We start from the raw sequence: 23,172 nt of genomic DNA, 5'->3' as shown, positions 1-23,172 counted from the left end.
TACCGAACTATCAGCTTAATAAGTCACAGCTGCAAAATACTAACACGAATTCTTTACAGACGAATGGAAAAACTAGTAGAAGCCAACCTCGAGGAAGATCAGTTTGGATTCCGTAGAAACACTGGAACACGTGAGGCAATACTGACCTTACGACTTATCTTAGAAGAAAGATTAAGGAAAGGCAAACCTACGTTTCTAGCATTTGTAGACTTAGAGAAAGCTTTTGACAATGTTGACTGGAATACGCTCTTTCAAATTCTAAAGGTGGCAGGGGTAAAATACAGGGAGCGAAAGGCTATTTACAATTTGTACAGAAACCAGATGGCAGTTATGAGTGTCGAGGGACATGAAAGGGAAGCAGTGGTTGGGAAGGGAGTAAGACAGGGTTGTAGCCTCTCCCCGATGTTGTTCAATCTGTATATTGAGCAAGCAGTAAAGAAACAAAAGAAAAATTCGGAGTAGGTATTAAAATTCATGGAGAAGAAATAAAAACTTTGAGGTTCGCCGAAGACATTGTAATTCTGTCAGAGACAGTAAAGGACTTGGAAGAGCAGTTGAATGGAATGGACAGTGTCTTGAAAGGAGGATATAAGATGAACATCAACAAAAGCAAAACAAGGTTAATGGAATGTAGTCTAATTAAGTCGGGTGATGCTGAGGGAATTAGATTAGGAAATGAGGCACTTAAAGTAGTAAAGGAGTTTTGCTATTTGGGGAGCAAAATAACTGATGATGGTCGAAGTAGAGAGGATATAAAATGTAGGCTGGCAATGGCAAGGAAAGCGTTTCTGAAGAAGAGAAATTTGTTAACATCCAGTATTGATTTAAGTGTCAGGAAGTCATTTCTGAAAGTATTCGTATGGAGTGTAGCCATGTATGGAAGTGAAACATGGATGATAAATAGTTTGGACAAGAAGAGAATAGAAGCTTTCGAAATGTGGTGCTACAGAAGAATGCTGAAGATTAGATGGGTAGATCACATTACTAATGAGGAAGTATTGAATAGGATTGGAGAGAAGAGAAGTTTGTCGCACAACTTGACCAGAAGAAGGGATCGGTTGGTAGGACATGTTCTGAGGCATCAAGGGATCACAAATTTAGTATTGGAGGGCAGCGTGGAGGGTAAAAATCGTAGAGGGAGACCAAGAGATGAATACACTAAGCAGATTCAGAAGGATGTAGGTTGCAGTAGGTACTGGGAGATGAAAAAGCTTGCACAGGATAGAGTAGCATGGAGAGCTGCATCAAACCAGTCTCAGGACTGAAGACCACAACAACAACACGTGTTACAGTTACATCGATAACCATCTGCATGCAATATAAACATTATCTAATTTGTTGCAAAATGGAAACATGAACAGTTTTGTTTGTTTGTGTGTGTATGTGTGTGTGTGTGTGTGTGTGTGTGTGTGTGTGTGTGAGAGAGAGAGAGAGAGAGAGAGAGAGAGAGAGAGAGAGAGAGAGAGATTGCAACCAATAATATATTGTACACAGCTTTTAATTAATAGTACCGTGCTAAGTTGTGAATTCCTTGATGACGTTGCCTGTGCAGAGGAGCTGGTTGCTGCAACACCCACAGCAGAATCACATGCAGATCCAGGACTAGGTGTAGCAGAACCTGGAGTAGTAGCTGCAGAAGGAACTGTGTTCGTAGTACATCCAGACTGATGCTGCTTCTGTGTCACTGGTGATTTTGTCTCTGCTCTAGACACTTTTCCTGCTTTTTGTAAGGCAGACACTTTGAAGCATTCAAGTTAACATAATAATTGAGTAGCCCGATGAGAGAGAAATCCATGCCACAAAAGTTAAAAATGGCAATAACTATTAATTTACACCTATAGATTGTTACCACTATTTATCTTTCCTCCATTTAATAACTAGTTCCCTAGAATGAGACCAATATCAACATTACAAAACTCCCACTAGCGTGGAAAAGAAATTAATGAGATCAGTGCACTTTTTTTTATGAGCAATGGCTAGTATTTTATCATACATTTCTCAGATGTGAATCAGTTATTATTCAGAGTTCTGAGATGAGTCACAGAACAGTCAGTAAAATAATAGCATTTATTTTATACAAAGTTTATTTTTAACAAATTCTCTTTATACGGTACCAGCAAATATGATCACACAATCAAACAGCAGATGACTAAAATATTTTTAGCGTTATCTGTTCTAAATGAGACAACTACAGCCTACTGAATAATAAAATTCTTCCCCATTGCACAAACAACAATGTTTATGAACAGTACAGAAAACTGTCTGTACTTCACTTTTGTTTTTGTGTGGCAGAGCTATCTCTTTCAAAGGACATCTCAATTACATTTCTTTGTGTCCAAACACTTCTAAAACTGATTAGTTCTCACAATGATTGACACAGATATTGCTTTTACTTTTCCAAATACATTAATGACATGGTTACAGAATTCCAAATCACATTTGTGAAGAAGAAAATAAAAGTTGACTGCAAAACACATTAACTTCAATAACTTTTTTTCTGCATTAAAACAAGTACAGTTGCACTACAGACTGGATACAGAAATGCAAATACGACATAAGAAGTGGAAAGTTATTAAGTAAATGAAAAAATTACAGTAACAGAATATGGACAAGTCCATAAACTGAAACACCAGTAACAATCCGCCGAAGAAACAAGTCCACAGCTGTGAAATACATTATGTTACAAAGAAACATCACAAAACTCATATAATGAAAGAAAATTTGCCTTGCCCAACAGAGAAATCCTCTGGTGTAAGATCTCGGAAAATTATAGTGAAGCTGAAGGTAAAAACATTAAAGACATGAGTAGAAATTTAAAAAATAAGGAGTGTGTAGAAACACAATAACCTGTAGAAGGTATGTAATAAAAGTTTGTCATTAAATATTCAAGATAAAGGTCACTAATGGTGTGTTCATTTCAACTGGAGACTCTGAAATACTCAAAAACTACACATTGGACCAAAAAAAGTTGTGATTCCCATTTGTTTGTTTCGGAGAGGGACATCCAATGATACCACACTCAACCCGCCATGCCAACCCGTGGTTGGGTGGTGGTGGTGGTGGTGGTGGTGGTGGTGGTGGTGGGAGACTACGAAATCTTTAATGAGAACCACCGTTTTCTATTGCAGATTATGATTCTACAGCAAAATTTACATGTTTTGTGTCTAAGAATTTTCTTCATTTCTTCACAGATGGAGCTGCAGTCAAAGGAACAGAAATGGGTATACAATCATAATTTATGACAAGCTACCCAATGGCCCTTGAATATCCAATGGCACATGGAACCCTGTCTTCATGCTGTTAGAGTAGGACAGGCCAGTATTTTATAACTACTAATTGGAAAGCCCATTCGCAAAGTTGTATTCTTCTGACATATCAAACAGAGACTACCCTACGTGCCACTGTGGCGGAGTAGCTAACTACGACGTATACTACCAGGCAGTACACTGTGACTGGAGCTCACACATCATACAGACATAGAACAGATAGCGGCTCTCAATGTTACAATACTTGCACAGTGTTTATCACCTGCACACCTACCTACCATTCGAAGAACAGACATGCAAATGGACGATGAATGTTGCTACCATAGAAGAAAAAACTGAAATAATCCTTATTTATGGAGGAGAAATGGTGAGGCTGCTATTGCCTTGTATGCCAAGAGGTTTCCAGAGAAAGTTCGCTCTCTTTCGTTCTTTTATAAGATTGAGAATGCCTTTATGTCTGATGGAAGCATACAGACCGGCAAAAGGAAACAAAGCAAATGTGTTACAGGGGAAGCTAATGAAATAGCAGTACTAGCAACAGTGCACCACAACCCACAGATAAGCATCCGGCAATTACACCATGATACCAGTATGTCTGCAGGGAGTATTGTCATTATACTGCATTGTCATAAGTATCATCCATATCAAGTGTCACTGCATCAAGAACTTCATCTCATCAATTTCCGTGACCACATAGTGTTTCGTAAATGGGACATCAACAAATGCAAACGACCCTCACATTCCAAAACAGCCAGAACACATCTTTTAAACAATTTGAAAAATCACCCAAAGGGATGTGGAAAAGGAAATATTGTCTCTAAAAAAACAAAGCCTCACATGGGTGGGATGAAATAACAACATCTGTAATCAAGTATGTGTACGAGATTATTTCCCAACCACTGTCAACTATTATAAATCAATCTTTTGAACAGGGATGCTTTCCAGAGGTATTGAAATATGGTGAGATCAAACCTCTATTCAAGAAAGGATCGACAGAAGATATGGGGAATTACCGCTCTATCTCTCTCTTGCCGGTCTTCTCTAAAGTGTTTGAAAAGATTGCAGCAAAACAAATTAATAACTTTCTTACTGTAAATGATATAATTTTTAAAAACCAGTTCGGATTCCAACAGGGTAAAAGCACTGTGAATGCTATAAAAGAGTTTATCCAAAAAATATGCTCCACGTTAGATAAAGGTAGAAAGGTCACAGGTATATTCTGTGATCTGACTAAAGCTTTTGATTCAGTGAACCATGCATTACTCCTCCACAAATTACAGATGTATGGAATCAGAGACACTGCTTTAAAATGGTTTAGCTCTTGCCTGTCAGGTAGGAAACAAAGAGTAATTTTAACTTCAAATGGAACCAATTATTCATCAGACTGGAAAACAGTTCCCCAAGGAGTCCCACAAGGTTCAATATTGGGCCCCTATCTGTTTCTTTTTTACGTAAATGACCTACCACTTGCTATTGATGTTCATTCAGTCTTATTTGCTGATGATACATCAGTTCTAATTGAAAATGAGGTATCTGAAAATATTCCAGAAAAAGCCAAAAATACTTTAGAGGTGGTGGTTGTTGGTATGTTTAAGGGGGACTAAACAGCGAAGGTCATCAGTCCCCCATTCCAAAATGAGGCGAGCCGAAAATCTACGAAGCAGATAAAAACCAAAGGGGGAGGAGACGTCCCCCCAGGCGCTAAAAGCACACAAATTCAGCAACAAACACTACAGACAAGAACAGGACAGAGGAACACCAGACAGAAAGAAACAGAAGAAAGGAAGATGGCCGGAGACTGGTTGACTGACCATGAGATCAAAAATGGGAAAGAGTCAACCATCTCACGGCACACCAGAACAGCAACAGACACAAGGACAATAGACACAGAAAGGGAAAGGCGCAGGACTTCCCTAAATCGAACCATAAAACGGACTACCACGGATAAAATTTAAAACGGTATCAGCCATGGAGGCATCGTCGGATAAAACCAAAGCCAAAGTGCCCGGGAGATTAAAAGATTGCCGGAGTGTGCGCAGTCGAGGACACTCCAGCAAAATGTGGCCGACCGTCAGCCGGGACCCACACTGACACAAGGGGGGATCCTCCTGACGTAACAGATGGCCGTGCGTCAGGTAGGTATGGCCGATGCGCAGCCGACACAGGACTACCGAGTCCCTGCGAGAAGCCCGCAGGGAGGAACGCCACACATCGGTCGTCCCCTTGACAGCCCGTAGTTTATTCGGGGCTGTCATGCCACGCCACTCAGCAGCCCACATCCCAAGTACCTTACGGCGCAACACCAGCTGCTGGTCGCAAGCCGTAAGGCCGATCTCCAAAGCTGGGGCGTCTATCGCCCCTTTGGCCAGCCTGTCAACACGTTCGTTCCCCGGGATGCCAACGTGACCTGGCGTCCAAACAAAAACCACCGAACGACCAGAGTGGGTAATGGTGGAAACAGACTCCCGAATAGAGGACACCAGAGGAGAAGAGGGATAGCAGCGGTCGATGGCCTGGAGGCTGCTCAGGGAGTCACTGCAGATGACGACGGACGCATCTGAGCAGGAACGCATATGCTCAAGAGCTCGCAAGATGGCCACCAGCTCTGCAGTAAAAATACTGCTGCCAGCCGGCATGGAGCGTTGCTCAACATGGGCAGCGTGGGCAAAAGCGTAGGCAGTGCGACCATCAACCAGGGAACCATCCGTGTAGACAGGCTCACAGCCCGGAAATGAGTCGAGGAGCGCAAGAAAACGGCGACGGAGGGCCACAGGCGGAACCGAGTCCATAGGTCCCTGTGCCAAATCCAGATGGACGGACGGCCGGGACAAACACCAGGGAGGCGTAGGTGTACGGACCCGGAAGGGAGGCAGAAGAGGGAATGACCCCAGTTCTGACAGCAGGGACTGGACACGGACAGCTACGGAAAGCCCAGACCGAGGTCGCCGTTCGGGCAGGTGGTGGACCAAGGCAGGGAAAAGCAGGCGACGATTGGGATGGCCTGGTGAGCAATGTACGTGGACAGCATAGTCGGCGAGCAGACGATGGCGGCGAATCCGCAGCGGGGGAACCCCGGCCTCCACCAGTAGACTATCCACGGGGCTGGTGCGAAAAGCGCCAGTTGCAAGCCGAACCCCACAGTGATGTATGGGGTCTAACAACTGCAACACTGAGGGTGACGCAGACCCATAGGCCAGGCTCCCATAATCAAGCCGGGACTGCACAAGGGCTCGGTACAATTGCAGTAGCGTGCAGCGATCTGCACCCCAAGACGTGTGGCTAAGGCAGCGGAGGGCGTTGAGGTGCCGCCAGCATTTTTGCTTCAGCTGAGTAACATGAGGAACCCATGTGAGCCGGGCATCAAACACGAGTCCCAAGAAGCGGCAAGTGTCCACCACTTCAAGCAGGTGGCCGTCGAGGTAAAGGTCAGGATGAGGGTGGACCGTCCGACGCCTGCAGAAGTGCATAACCCGAGTCTTGGCAGCAGAGAACTGAAAACCATGAGCCAGAGCCCATGATGCTGCCTTGCGAACGGCGACTTGCAACCTGCGTTCGGCGACTCCCGTAGTTGTGGAGCTAAATGAGATGCAGAAGTCGTCGGCATACAAAGAAGGAGACACCGACGACCCCACTGCTGCAGCCAGACCATTAATGGCCACTAGAAATAACGAGACGCTCAACACCGAGCCCTGCGGGACCCCATTTTCCTGTATATAAGAGGAACTAGAGGTGGCACCGACTTTCACCCGGAAAGAGCGGCGCAATAAAAAGCTTTGAAGAAAAGCCGGGAGCCGACCACGAAGACCCCACCCATGCAACGTGGCGAGGATGTGATGCCTCCATGTGGTGTCATACGCCTTCCGCAGATCGAAAAATACAGCAACAAGGTGCTGACGTCGGGCAAAAGCCGTACGGACAGCAGATTCCAGCCGCACCAAATTGTCCACGGCAGACCGGCCCCGACGGAAGCCACCCTGGGATGGAGCGAGGAGACCGCGCGACTCAAGGACCCAACACAAACGCCGCCCCACCATACGTTCGAGCAATTTGCACAAAACGTTGGTGAGGGTAATGGGACGATAGCTGTCCACCGCCAGTGGGTCCGCACCGGGCTTCACGATGGGGACAATAAGACCCTCTCGCCATTGCGACGGGAACACGCCCTCGCTCCAAATGCGGTTAAAGATGGTGAGCATGTGTCTCTGGCAGTCCCTAGAGAGATGCTTCAGCATCTGCGCGTGGATGCAGTCCGGTCCTGGTGCTGTATCAGGGCAATCGGCGAGGGCAGCGAGGAGTTCCCTCTCGCTGAAAGGAGCATTGTATGTTTCATAATGACGCATATGGAATGAGAACGGCGTCCGTTCGGCTCGCTCCTTTAGAGAGCGAAAGGCGGAGGGATAGGATGTAGTCGCAGAGCTCTTAGCGAAGTGCGCAGCAAGGTGTTCAGCAATGGCGGCAGCGTCCGTGCACACAGCGCCGTCCAAAGAGATCCCAGGGACACCCACAGGGATCTGGTGGCCATAAATCCGCCGTATCCGGGACCACACGAGCGACGGGGAGACACGGGAGCCCAAGGAGGAAACATACCGCTCCCAGCACTCCTGCTTACGCCGTGCAATAAGACGACGGGCGAAGGCACGGAGCCTCTTAAAGGCGATGAGGGTCTCCAGAGACGGGTGCCGCCTATGACGCTGGAGAGCCCGCCTACGGTCGCGAATAGCCTCAGCAATCTCCGGCGACCACCAGGGTACAGCCTTCCTCCGAGGGAGGCCAGAAGATCGGGGGATGGCAGCCTCGGCCGCTGAAATTATGGATGTGGTTAAAACACGGACCACCTCGTCAATGTCACCCTGTGGGGGAGACGCAAAGGCAGCAGCAGAAGTAAAAGTCGGCCAGTCTGCCCTGTGGAGAGCCCAGCGGGGCAGGCGCCCAGAAGAACGACTCTGGGGTAGTGACAAATAGATGGGAAAATGGTCACTACCGCACAGGTCAGGGTGCACCCTCCAGTGGAGGGATGGGACAAGTCCGGGGCTGCAAAGAGAGAGATCGATGGCCGAGAACGAGCCATGGGCAACACTGAAATGCGTGGGAGCACCGGTGTTCAAGAGGCTAAGGTCGAGCTGAGCCAACACATGCTCCACGGCCCGACCGCGGTCATCAGAGGCAGTCCCACCCCATAGAGGGTTGTGGGCATTGAAATCGCCCAGAAGCAGCAATGGTGGCGGGAGTTGAGCCAGCAGCGCAGCCAAGACATGGCGGGGGAGCTCCCCATCCGGAGGAATGTAAACAGAGCAAACAGTAATAGCCGGCGAGAGCTCAACCCTGGCAGCAACTGCCTCTAAAGGCGTCTGAAGGGGTACTGGCGAGCTACAGACAGAGTGGTGAACAAAGAGGCAAACCCCACCTGACGCTCGTTGACAGGCAGCACGGTTCTTATAGTATCCCCGATAACCGCGAAGGGCGGGGGTCCGCAGTGCAGGAAACCAAGTTTCCTGCAGAGCAATGCAGAGAACAGGGGAATCACTCAGAAGCATCCGGAGTTCTGGCAGGTGGCGGAAATAACCGCCGCAGTTCCATTGGAGAATGGAAGCAGGAAGGGACTGGGAGGGCGTGAATGCGACTAAGAGGCAGACAGCGCTTCAGAGCCAACCGCCGCCACTGGGGGAGAGTCAGCTGAGTCCATAGGAGAGGCCCCCAAGGGTTCCGTGAGGGCGAGATCCGCGGCAGAGGCGAGGATCTCCACCTCATCCCCGGAGCCAGGACTATGTACAGCAGGCGGTGCTGAAACCGCCGGAACGTCCTTCTTCTTGGACACATTCCGTTCCTTCTTCTCGCGTCTGCCCTTAGGGTGAGAGGGCTGGGAGAGCTTCTCTGAAGGAGCGTCGGAGGCTGACGACGACGCAGAAGCCCTACGACCAGCAGGTGGCGGAACCTTCAGCCACTGGCTGACATCTGGCTGGGAAGGAGAAGAAACGGAGGAAGGGAGAGCCCCGAGGGACCCCTTCCGCGAGAGAGGAACCGGCGGAGGCAACGCCGCCGGAGAAGGAGGGGGAGGAATCGAGCCTCCCGGTTGTGGAGCAGATGTCACTCCCGAAGTAAGCTTGGGGGGAGCGACAGAAGAGGGTTTGCCCCCAACTGCTAAGGGGGCAAGAGAGGAAGGCTTGCCCCCAGGCACGAGGGGGGCAGACAGAGATACATGGCCCCGAGGGCCCACTGAAGGCGGCACAGATGAAGCGACAACAGTCGCTCGTGCGGGCGACGATAACGTGGCTGCAGCATAAGATGTTCGAAGGGAAGCAGGATACAACCTTTCATATTTCTGTTTAGCCTCTCGATAAGTAAGCCGGTCCAGGGTCTTAAATTCCATGATCTTCCGCTCCTTATGAAGAACGGGGCAATCCGGCGAGCATGGAGAGTGGTGCTCCCCACAGTTAACACATACAGGCGGAGGTGCACATGGAGAATCAGGATGAGAGGGGCGTCCGCAATCTCGACATGTAGCGCTGGATGGGCAACGGGAGGACATATGCCCAAACTTCCAGCACTGGAAGCACCGCATCGGGGGAGGCACCTATGGCTTGACGTCGCAACGGTAAACCATCACCTTGACCTTCTCGGGCAAGACATCACCCTCAAAGGCCAAGATAAAGGCACCGGTGGCCACCCTGTTTGTCTTGGGTCCTCGATGGACACGACGGACAAAATGCACACCACGTCGTTCCAAGTCGGCTCTCAGCTCGTCATCGGATTGCAACAAGAGGTCACGATGGTAAATAATCCCCTGGACCATATTTACGCTACTGTGGGGAGTGACGGTAACAGGGACGTCACCCAGCTTATCACACAAGAGCAACGCTCGTGACTGGGCTGGGGAGGACGTCTTGAGGAGGATGGACCCATTCCTCATTTTTGACAACCCCGCCACTTCCCCAAACTTATCCTCCAGGTGTTCCACAAAAAACATAGGCTTCGTCGGAAGAAAGGAGTCACCATCAGTCCTGCTGCAGACAAGGTATTGCGGTACGTAAGGCTCCCGCTTGGCACTAGATCCGCGTCCCTCCCATGGCGCAGCCAATGAGGGGAACGTCTGAGGGTCATACTGCGCAGCATCGAAGTCGACTCTACCTCGCTTAGAGACGCTGGTGGCCGTGCGACCACCAGCTTGATGTGATTTATTGCGCTTCATTGCGCCACATCCGCCCAGATGCCACCTACTCCGAACGAGGGCTCTCCCCAAGGGCGCCACCCAGCCAAAGCAACGGGTACCTGGCCGATATCCCGTTGCCCGGAGTCCCCGTGCCCCAGACAAGATGGGCACATACTCCTTGGCATGCATGGGGAGGAAACAGCTCAGGCATCTGTAGTGCGATCCCTGCGTGGTCAGGGGGCTACCACCAAGAGGGTACATGACGACCCCACCACAACGGACTGGCTACCGTGCTGGATTTTAGGCGTGTAAAGGGTCCACAGTTGTCGTAGGCGCTAAGAAGAAGAGTGCGCACAAGGCGAGAAGGAGACCACCCAGAAGATGTTGGGCGTAGTCCCCCCCACACGACAATAGGTAACATGCAAGATGGTGGAGCATGATGGACCAATACAAAAACACCACGTAAGGTGTCCTTCCCCAAATGGCACGCACTGACGACAGAAATTTGGAAGAAAAAAGGAGGTCAAACCCAAGAGGGGACCATCACAGAAGGCCGAAACGTTTGAGACTCCTTTTAGTCGCCTCTTACGACAGGCAGGAATACCGCGGGCCTATTCTTACCCCCGAACCCACAGGGGGAAATACTTTAGAAAAACCTGAATCTTGGTTCTGTCAAAATGGACTAAAGCTAAATGTAACTAAAACCAAAATTATGCAATTTGAAGCTAAATCAGTAGAAAGGAGTGAAATAAAGATAACTTGCAATGATCAGGATATCACAGAAGCAAACCACGTGAAGTTCTTAGGCCTAAATCTTGACAAAAATTTAAATTGGAAGGTACACATAGATTACTTAGCAAATAAACTGAACAACTTAGCATTTGCAATGCGTATTTTGTCAGGTGCCACAAACATGGATACCAGAAAGATAAACATCACTGCTACTTTGAGTCAGTTATTTGTTATGGCATAATCTTCTGGGGAAATTCAGCAAATGTCACTAAGCTCCTAGTATTACAAAAGAAAGTAATTAAAAACACGTGTGTTGCAAAAAAACGGGAATCCTGTCGACCACTGTTAAAAAATTTAAAAATACTATCTATACCCTCACTTTACATATATGAGATGGTGGTGTTCCTATACAGAAATCAACATACACTAGACACTTTGCGTTTTGATCACAACTACAGCACTCGCCACAGAGATAACTTCAAGCTTCCAACACATCGTTTAAAACTTTATGCCCAAACGCCAGAGTATATGGGGTTAAAAATTTTCAATAAAATAAAAGGCAGTAATATATTTAAAATGGAGATTGGTTCACTGAAAAGATTGCTCTTTACTCTTCTGGTGGAAAAGTGTTATTATTCTGTCGATGAATTCATTGAGGACAGCTTCACAATCTGAACACAGGGATTGTATTACATGTAATTTTTTTTATGTACATGTGTAGCTGTAACTTAGAAATGTAAAATATAATGTAAACTTTTGTATTTCTCTTAAAAAAGTGAAAAAAGTTTCTTTTGTAAACCTTGACATGTCTCCTGTACATCAAATCAAATGATTTGAAAATTGTAAGTAACGAGATGAATAAACCACATACCACATACCACATTCTTTGCTGAGGTACTATTTTCCAATGAGTCTACATTCACAAACCATAGTAGTGTTAATCAGCATAACACGCATTACTAGAGCATAGACGATCTCCGATGGCAAGTTGACCATCAACGTCCCTGGTCAGTTAACATATGGTGTGGCATCATGGGGAACAAACTCATTGGTTCATATTTTATCAATGGCGTATTGAATGGGAATAAATATCTAATGTTTCAGAAACGAGAACTATCAGTATTAGTGCAAGATGTTGCCCTGTACTTTCGACAAAATATATGGTTGCTGGATGATGGTTGTCCAGAGCATTACACAACTGAAGCACACAGGTATCAGGCCACGTTTACACTCGTCAGTGGATTGGCAGAGATGGCCCTATTAATTTGCCCACTAGGTTACCAGATTTGACATCACGGAATTTCATTCTGTGGGGGTATTTAAAAGATAAAATGTATCAGCAAACACCAACAGGCCATGAAAGCATGGTCGACTGCATTAGAAACACCTGTGCTGACATTTCTGGAGATATGTTTCTGTACTGAGTACGGTCATTTGAAAAATGGATCACTAAGTGTACTGAATTTGGCCGTACTATGTTTGATTGCTAAACTCTAAATGGAAAAGTAGAGTAGCATTCACCTCGAGCCATGTTCACAGTGGTGCAACGCGTGGTCCCCTGTTCGATATGTCAGAGAAATACAACATTGCAAATGGGGTTTCCAATTAGAAGTTATGAAATAATGGCTTGTCCTACTATTGCAGCATGGACGTGCGCTCCTATGTGCCACTAGATATTCAAGGACCATTGAGTAGCATTCAAATTATGATCGTGTACCCATTTCTATTCCTTCAATTGCAGCGCCATTTGTGGCAAAATGAAGAAAATGATTCAGACAAAATGTATGTAGATATTGCCATAGCATCATAATCTGCAATAAAAATGGGGTTTCCATTGAATACTTCGAAGTTGTCTCCACCACCCATGCAAGTGGTGGAGTGGGATCAGGTGTGGTATAATTGGAATTATAACTTTTTTTTATTCAGTGTATAGTTTTCAAGATATTTCACTGCCTAAAATGAACACACTGTATACAAGTGAAAGAAATGAACTCTTGCACAGATGGTCAATTAAATTTTGGTTTGCAGCTGCAGAAAGCTTTTTTCTTCTCTTAACATTTCAGTCATATACCTTTCAGAAATGTGCATCATGAGCTGACAAATTTCACCAACATGGAGAAGAACAAAATAAATTAATTGGTAGAATACCACAGCAGAATAAATATGAAAGTTTAGAAATGATATGAATATAATAGAGGGAAACATTCCACGTGGGAAAAATATATCTAAAAAGAAAGATGATGAAACTTACCAAACAAAAGCGCTGGCAGGTCGATAGACACACAAACAAACACAAACATACACACAAAATTCTAGCTTTCGCAACCAATGGTTGCCTCGTCAGGAAAGAGCCTTCCCTCTTTCCTGACGAGGCAACCATTGGTTGCGAAAGCTAGAATTTTGTGTGTATGTTTGTGTTTGTTTGTGTGTCTATCGACCTGCCAGCGCTTTTGTTTGGTAAGTTTCATCATCTTTCTTTTTAGATATATGAAAGTTTAGAAACATGGATTCACAAGTAATTTGAAAAAATAAATAAATAAATAAAATAAAATAAAATAAAATAACTGAAGGATACAGACAAGGTGGATCACGTTCATGGGAACAGCAAGAAACTAAATTATGTTACAGTGGAAAGCTACTTTACCTAATCATAAAAAGTGAATCTGCAAACAGCAAATTTGGATGGAAGAGCTCAAATGCTCTCAGAAGGAAGGACATGGATGATGTATTTATGGATTTATGTAAATCGCAAATGAGGCAATGAAGAAGACACAATAACACACTGGCCAGGGAGTTGTGGTTTGGGGGACTGCAGAAGGGTGGGGGGCAGCAATGAAACACGGTATAAAGTCAAAAAGATAACAATAGCAAAGTTGTGTTCAAAAAATAAACATTAATGATCTTGTATTTCATCAAACATATTCTTGTAGTTCATTTGTACTACTCTGCAGTATGAACTGCATCACTTTCCTTTTGATATTACTTTTAATTCCTACTGTGTATACTATATGGCTTATTTGACTTAATTCTGAATTACGTTTCTTCGCCTGTTTTCTTTAACAATTTTCAGAACCTGTTTATGCACTTGCATACCTTCATATACAAATAAAGCTGTACCATTGCTTCCTTAATGGTGAGCTTTATGGTATTTTGCTAGTACATAGCTCTGTCACACTTCATACCAAATGTAAAAACATTAGCAGGCATAAAATGGGCACTTCTGTCATATCTTACTATAATTTTTAGAAAAAAAAAAAAAACCAATGCAACATCCCAAATTGTCAAACAGCCCATACAAGATGTAATAGAAAACCATCCCACTTTAAAAAGAAATCACTGCAAGGGCTTTGGAGGATGTTGAACAGTGATAAGAGGTCTCATTGGTTACCTGTAGTATTACTATTGCAGACGATATTAATACCAATGGTGAAGAAGCTCAGTGCTTTCGATTTTAAACTGTTTCACAAAAACAATGATAACAACTAAAAGGGCATTCCTTATGCACCGATTTCATTTCTGTGTGTGCTTCTTTGCTGAAATTGGGAAAAGTGATTTCTGGGCATTGCTAAAGCACCCATTTTTGCATGGCAAAGCAACTGATGCAGTTGGGGAAAAAAAAATTGAAATAAATATGAGATCTACAGGGAGTCTATATTACCACATGGTATTCTCCACAAAGAATTTTCCATCAGCATAAGTTATTCAAAGAATGTAGAATAATCTGTGGATACTGTACTGAACAGTAGATAACCTAAATTTGTGATACTCCTGGATTCCCAAAAAACACCTAAAAGTGAATGGTCTGCTTTTCTTTAACAGCGTAAGACATATTTCACTGCTGCATCACAGTAGTATAAGTGGAGCTAAAGGGTAATAGTGAAGTTACAGTATAATATTTGCACTGTAAATTACTGTCTTTTAAATGTACAGTATTAGACTAAAAGCAGTTTGTAGAACTACGGATATTATATTGATGCTTATGTAAGCTGCTCATGTTTTCTTGGGTTTCTCCCATATTCTCATTCTATTAACATGTCAACATTGACAGTTTCACATTTGAGGTACATCTTTCCTTCTCCTTTAAGTATTCTCACGACATGGATTTTCTATGCTTGTTCATTTGGTGTAGTGATCTGCCTCTCCTCTCTCTCTCTAGCCATTCCAGTTTTTATCACTATACTGTAGATCAAAAGAAATTACATCTTCTATTACAGATTCATTAAATATAATTAAAAGGCACAAAATGCATATTATTTTTCCACACAATGTCTCAATCTATATTAAATTAGCAATGCTTCCACATAATGTCTCAATCTATATAAAATTAGCTGTTTCTTTAATTCCCTTCTACAAGAAATAACAGTGACATGTGCACCAAAAGTTGTGTATGAACTATTCTACTGAGTCATCATAGTGCTGCTGTCCTTTGGACATACATTTGATTGAGCTAAATTATTGAAGTGCTCTGGGAAAAATTTGTAAAGTTCAAAGAACATAGCAGTACTCTCCAATGAAGGTACTTCAATTTAATTTCTTAATTTCTTATTGGAGTAGCTGGATGTCTTCCAAAGTTTTCCAAATGCAAAAAAATTCAGATTGGGTTCAAGCACAGACATGTTTCTCTTTTAGTCACAACACAAGCAAAATTCTTCTTTTTTGTCTATTCCCAATACTTATATGTACACAAGTCTTCAAGCTGAGATTCTGATAATGGCAAACACTTCATTAATTACTCCAAATGCTGAAGAAATTTCGGAAATAGTCAGGTGCAGTTCATAATTTATAAAGTCTTGAGTGGCATTAATGCTTCCTTATATATAATTCGTCTTTAATTCCCTTCTACAAGACATAACAGTGACATGTGCACCAAAAGTTGTGTATGAACTATTCTACTGAGTGTAAGGCTAGTTCGCGTCCGTAGTAGAATACTACACGTGCACCCTGGGTAACGCTAAATGAACTAGCACTAAAGGCAACCAGATAATCCAGATAATCCTGTGCTGGATCTCCTGGTAAACACATCATGAATGATACCGACCAAATGAACAATGAAGAATTGACTAGAACACTCGGACCGTGCCTCCGAGTGTGCCACCTAAACATTGAAGGCATAAGTAGGAGCAAATGTGAATTTCTCCAGAGAGTTCTCACTCAGAACAAAATCGACTTAGTCTCGATACAAGAGACTCATGCGGAAAACATAGATCAGCTGGCCTCTAGAGGAAAAATCCCTGGATTCGAGATACTGGGAGCCACCTATCACCGCAATTACGGCGTGGCAACCTACATATGAAATAAGATAGAAAATGCTTCCCTGTGTAAGATATCTACAGACAACAAAATACATGAAGTTGCTGTCAAAATTGGCGAGACCACTATAGTTAACATCTATAAGCCTCCCGGCTGTCCATGGCCTCCAGAAGTACTCCAAGAATATCCCCACCCTGCTATCTACCTAGGAGACTTTAATAGTCACCATGAGAACTGGAAGTACACACGAAACGACCAGAACGGTGAATCCCTGATGAGCTGGAGTGAGGAGACTAACCTGATTTTCAACGCCAAGGACCGTGGAACATTTCGATCAGCAGCATGGAGACGAGATTATAACCCTGATTTATGTTTTGTCACAAAAAACAAAAACAACCAACCGCTAGCCGCAACTCGTGAAGTCCTGTCTGATTTCCCACATAGCCAGCATCGCCCTGTTATCTTTAAAAGTCGGAATTAACATCCCAATCATAAAATCCTTTCCTCGCCCACGATGGAATTTCCAGAAGGCAGACTGGGCCACCTTTGCAGAAAACCTTGACAAGTGTCTAGGTTGGATACCCCCGACTAAGGACAACTATGACAGATTTGTGGGAGCAGTCATCGCCACGGCTAAGAGGAATGTACCCAGAGGCTACCGGAAAGAGTACATCCCTGGCTGAAATGAGAGATGCGAAGACCTGTACCAGGAATTTACCGAAACCAACAACCAAGAAATCGCGGACGAACTGTTGCACAGCTTAGACGCAGCTCGACGGGAAAAATGGATGGACACTGTGGAGAATCTAGATTTCACTAAATCCAGTAGGCAAGCATGGACCCTACTCCGTAACCTGGGAGGCAGTAAACGTAAAATAAAAGACACCCACCCGATAACCCCTAACAATGTGGCCGCACACATAGTTAGAACCTCAAGAGCACCAAGGGACAGAACACACACCACGACCGTCAAACGTGAATTAAGATCCTTAAAACAAAGGGCATCGCCTACCTCCGAATTTTCCCAGCCTATCACAGCGGAAGAAGTTGCAGCAGCCTTGTCAAAAATCAAAAGTGGCAAGGCTCCCGGCTTCGATGGCATCCACCCGGAATTCCTAATTCACTGTGGAAAATATACTAGAACATGGCTCGCAAACTTCTTAACAGATATTTTAGAATTGGGTAATATCCCACACCAGCTTAAACGAGCAAAGATTATAGCGATACTAAAGCCAGGCAAACCTAATGACATGCCCCAAAACTACCGCCCTATCGCTCTACTGAACTGTGTCTATAAGCTGTTGGAATGCATCATCTACAATAGAATAAGCGGAAAAATTCTAGAAGTGGTACCGATCGAACAGGCAGGTTTTCGACCCAACCGCAGTTGCACCGACCAGATCCTCTCCCTAGCAACTCATATAGAGGCGAGCTTTCAGAAAAAACTCAAAACATCAGTAGCCTTTATTGACCTATCAGCCGCTTATGATACCGTTTGGCGACAAGGCCTGATATTTAAGTTGCTGCGGGTCATACCATGTAATAAGCTGGCCAACCTCATTGATAACATGCTCACAGATAGAAGTTTCAGAGTCATAATGGGCGACTTAAAAAGTGACCAAATGAAGCTCAACAATGGTTTACCACAAGGCTCCGTTCTGGCGCCATTGATGTTTAACCTCTACATATCTGACTTACCTGAAACCACTTCTCAAAAATTCGGATATGCCGACGACTGGGCAATAGCTGCAAGAGGCAGATCAATGGAGGCAACGGAAAACACATTAACTGCGGATCTAACAAAGCTGGGAGATTACTTCCGAAGGTGGAGATTACGGCCAAACGCGACAAAAACGGAGGTGACATGCTTTCACCTCGACAATGGCCAAGCAAAAAGAAAGCTCAACGTTCATTTTGAAAACAGGCAGCTAAACCATAATAATTACCCAAGATATCTAGGCATCACCTTTGACAGAACCCTAACATTCAAGGAACACCTACGTAATACAGCCGCAAAACTTAAAACTCGAAATAATATCATACAGAAGCTATGTGGGACCACGTGGGTCTCTTCCGCGGCTGTACTGAGATCTTCGGCTCTGGGACTTGTCTACACAACAGCAGAATATGCCGCACCGGTATGGCTAAACAGTTAACACACAGGCTTGATCGATGCTCAACTAAACTACACAATGAGGATGATATCAGGAACAATAAAGCCAACGCCTTTACACTGGCTACCTATACTGAGCAACATTCCCCCACCGGACCTGCGCAGAGAGAATGCTCTCTTACGCGAGTATGGAAAAGTGCTGAACAACGAGAAACTCCCAATCCATAAGGATGTTCCTGCCCTGGAGATGAACAGATTGCGCTCAAGACACCCCTCTTTAAAAAAGGCAAAAAATACGCATCCTCTCAACTCGGATTACGGCAACCTCTGGAAAATGCGGTGGAGATAATCTGTGCCCCAAAAGCTGCAGAATATGCCATGCATCAATGTCCAACCACCAGGATTCAATTTGCCAAGGAAAACTTGGACGACCCTGAATCGAATTCGGACAAATAACGGCAGATGTGCAGACAGCCTCCACAGGTGGGGTAAAATCACCACCCCGAGATGTGACTGCGGTGCGGACCGGCAGACGATTCATCACATCGTGGAAGATTGCCCTCTGAGATGTTTTGCAGGAGACCCCAATGAGTTTCTGACCGCGACTGAAAGTGCAATAGACTATGTCACAAATCTGGATGTTTGTTTGTGAACTTTTGTTTGTTATATACACTATTTTTAAACACTTTTATATTTACAACTATATGTTACACACTGTGACTACTCTTTATTTCTGTGTCTTATGATTTTTATGTCTTTTCTATATGATGTGTTATATGCCATAAGCTAAATAAATACTGAGTCGTCATAGTGCTGCTGTCCTTTGGACATACATCTGATTGAGCCAAATTATTGAAGTGCTCTGGGAAAAATTTGTAAAGTTCAAAAAACATTGCAGTACTCTGCAATGAAGGTATTTCAATTTAACTTCTTAATCACACAACAGGATAGTATTTGCCTTCATAAGCAGTGTACATCCTATTCACTCAGTGGGGTACCACACAATCTTGGGCATGGCAATGAATTCATTCGCCCTACCCATTATCTTCTCAAAGTTACTTGCCTATCTGTCACTAAATAAGACATTAGGTGACAATTCTATTTGATATTCATCATCATCATCATCATCATCATCATCATCATCATCATCCTTTCAGTGACTATGCCATGGCCTGTTCTGAATCCTTAAACAGAATCATTCCCATCTTTCTTGAGAAATTCCAATACCTCTTTTCCCGTTTGGCTTATGGTTCATTATCTCTGGGGAATTCCATGGCCTGGCATTTTAACAAGATGTCATCTCCAATTTTCACAATATATTTCAATTTTTTTTATTCGTGTTCAAAATATTTAATTCTGTTCTAATGTCTTCATTTATAATAATGTCTCTTCTTGTGCAGCCCTTCATCTTTTTTAGGAACCTCATATCTGCTGTTTGCATTTATTTATTTATTTATTTTGTGGTAATCCAGCTTTTGCTTTCATCGAATAACACAGGAACCACCACCAATGCTTTATAGATTTTTGTGATGGTCTCTTTTTGTATTTTTTTTACTCAATGATCTGCTAATGGTACAACAGACAGCTTGGAATTTGTGTATCTTATTTACAATATCAGTATCAAAATCAAAACTTACACAATAGCCTAAATAAGAGATTTGAGACACTTGTTCTACAACTGAATTACCCAAAACAATTTTTGATCTTACTAGATATTTTTCCAGAATGTCATTATTTTTGTTCTATTACTAAAAATTTTAAAGTTGTATTTCTTGCATATTCTGTTCAGCTGCTATACTGATCTTTGGAGGTCATCTTTCTTTTGCATAGTATCATCTTGACATTTTATCCATTACAGTTTATCTTTTTGGAGGGACCATGAGGTCAAAAGAATAAGGTAAAGCAGTTGTGACTAAGGAATACAAGTTGTATTGTTGTCACAACTAAACCCTTTGTGACAAGGAAAAAATTATTATGAACATTTTTTATGGAAGTTTGTAAGTTTATTTCAAAGACCAGTGTGCTGTTGATCACAGCCAGAAAGGATCAACACACCAGAATGCACTTCTTGTCATAAAAATATTAAATGACTACCAAAATACACATACCTGAAGATCGAGAAGTCCAGGCACTAGAAGAGATGCTACCTTGTGATGTAGTACCCACTTGTTTATCAGAAGATTCCCATGCACCGATCTCACTGTCTTGGCTTCGTTCACCTTCTTCAGGGTCCTTTCTCATTTGCTTCATTACATCCATGTAACTATAACATTAAACTTGTTAAAATTAATGTTGGACCAATTTTTCTGAATGAGGAAACATGTTAACTTATAAATAAGTCAATACCTGTGAAGTGCAATTTTTGATTTTGTTACATTATGATTTCCTATTTGTGCCTGTCATCATCATGCAAATTTCTTGTTCCTCGTCAAAAATAAATTACCTTAAATGTAATGAAATTGAAACTGTAAACAAAAACACACACTATGAAATATAGGCTTCTGCACAGTTTTATGACCAATTATTCCTCATTAGCCTTCATTACCCAAGCACACAACAGGTAAATTTTGATTTGCACATTATATGTCAAATATTTACTTCAATATGTACTTGAATTACTAATCTGACAGATTAGTAACTAGTTTTGAAACATGGTGCATTTATTTTTGTAGTTGAGACAAAAACAGTGAATGGCAGGAAGTTTTTAAAGTGTCTGTCGGGCCTGATGGTCTAGTGGTAAAGCGTGTGCCTGGAAACCAAGAAGTCCTGGGATTGAATACCAGTCAAACCACATATTTTGCAGTCTGCATTTTATACTAGCCTTCATCTCTTGATGACATGAGGAATCACCGGGAATGACATGCGGTTCAGATTACACATTAAACTGTATGTCCTCATTCCCTGATGGTTAACTGGAGTAGATTAGGGACACGCAAGTCACTGAAGTGACATCCAATTGAAAGACTTGTATGAGGCAACTGAGCTATAATAAAATTATTATTATTATTATTATAAATTGATTACTTATTGGCCCAATAACAGAATATTTACTACACATATAAGTCTGTACCTCACTATGTGAAGAGTCAGTTGGGTGTCAGAGACTGACTGGAAGAGCAGCAGAAAGCCAAGGAGATAGACCTATGTCAAGCAACACTTTAACACTTTTCGGAATGTTTAGAGTTTCAACTAACAGCCGCACACTCATTCGAAGGTCAGCATTCAACAACTCATGCAAACGAGTAACATTTTCATCAGTTTAGCTTGTTGATGGCTGTTCAAAGACATTGTCCACCCCTTCTTGGTCCTGCTTAAACTACTTCATCCACCTCATAATTTGCACATACAAAAGAGCAGACTCTTTGTAGACTTATCTAATCAGTTCATGAATTTCTAGAGTTTTTTTGTTGGCCTTTGTGCAGAATTTGATTGCCCAACATTGTTCATAATCATACCCATGTCGCACCATTGATGCTCAGAGCAGATATTGGTCTAGAGTGTGGAGCAACAAAGCTGAGGAAAGTCCCCAAGTCCCCCCCCCCCCCCCCAGCTAATTTGACACACACACACACACACACACACACACACACACACACACACTCACACTCACACTCACACTCACACTCACACTCCATGACTTTTGAGACACACCTTGTATGTATCTGATAACTTAAGATAAAGAAATTAAAAGAATAGTACTAGAAGGCACATCTTATCTCACAAACTAAAAGTACAGAAAGAGATAATTCTGAAATTTTACAAAACATTTGTCACTCCCAGTTGTAATGAATGGAAGTGAAACCTGGATAACAACAAAAAAGGATACACTAAGAATCTAGCATGCAGAAATGGGATCCCTTGGATTTGTAGGAAGACATATAAGGCAAGATCGAAAGTAAAATACAGAAATAACAGCACAATTAGGATTAATATATCTATACAAAAGAACTGGAGAATACAGAACGAAATGGAAAGAGCATGTCATTAGGATGGAAGATGACAGACTACAAAATGTACTGCCGTATTTACTCGAATCTAAGCTGCACTTTTTTCCGGTTTTTGTAATAAAAAAAACCGCCTGCGGCCTAGAATCGAGTGCAAAGCAAGCGGAAGCTCTGAAAAATCATGGTAGGTGCCGCCACAACTAACTTCTGCCGTCGAATATATGTAGCGGTACACAGGCATGCTTTGTAGGCACAAAGATAAATACTGGCGCCAAAACCTCTGCGTCAGTTAATAAATTTTAACAAAAAAAAGGTCGAAGACGAGCTTTTTTTCTTCGCCCCGAGTTTCTACCACTGTATTTTCATACATTATCCAACGAAGTAAATACAAATTCCGTATTGTTCATCTTCGAATGTAGCAGAATTTCAATGTACTACGAAAATCTGACTGGCAAGACTGTTTGGGATGTTTGTCAATATGGCCAACTCTACGTTCTGAATTTTTGCTACCTGTGAGAAGAGATGGTTGCTAATAGGAACCTGATGAAATGTGAATCACATGCAGTATTCTCTTCACCATAAGAATAATACGAATATAAACATTTTGCCATGTATTCTTTCATGTTTGCTGCTATCTCATTTAAATCCTGTCTGCCTAATAAACTACGAAACTAGAGTGAGACAACAGCAAATGCGTAAAAATATAGGTATCGTGTCATG

The 23,172-nt window shown here is 43.3% G+C and overlaps 1 protein-coding gene across 2 annotated transcripts in view; it reads right to left on the bottom strand.

Moving 5' to 3' along the window:
- The window catches only part of LOC124713911 (circadian locomoter output cycles protein kaput-like), a 123,348-nt gene that overhangs the window by 38,752 nt on the left and 61,424 nt on the right, over positions 1 to 23,172 (bottom strand). Inside the window, exons 12-13 of one of the 2 annotated variants that reach the window (XM_047242981.1) lie at positions 20,617 to 20,771; positions 1,512 to 1,720 (exon numbers count right to left, since the gene is read on the bottom strand). In XM_047242981.1, the coding sequence (XP_047098937.1) occupies positions 1,512 to 1,720; positions 20,617 to 20,771 (364 nt within the window). The remainder of the gene's footprint in view (positions 1 to 1,511; positions 1,721 to 20,616; positions 20,772 to 23,172) is intronic. The other variant, XM_047242983.1, reaches the window with a different exon arrangement.

The sequence above is a fragment of the Schistocerca piceifrons genome, chromosome 1, assembly GCF_021461385.2.
Source record: "Schistocerca piceifrons isolate TAMUIC-IGC-003096 chromosome 1, iqSchPice1.1, whole genome shotgun sequence".
NCBI classification, from domain to species: domain Eukaryota; kingdom Metazoa; phylum Arthropoda; class Insecta; order Orthoptera; family Acrididae; genus Schistocerca; species Schistocerca piceifrons.
Note: the sequence above shows the minus strand (reverse complement) of the source record. Positions and strands in the feature narration are given on the sequence as shown.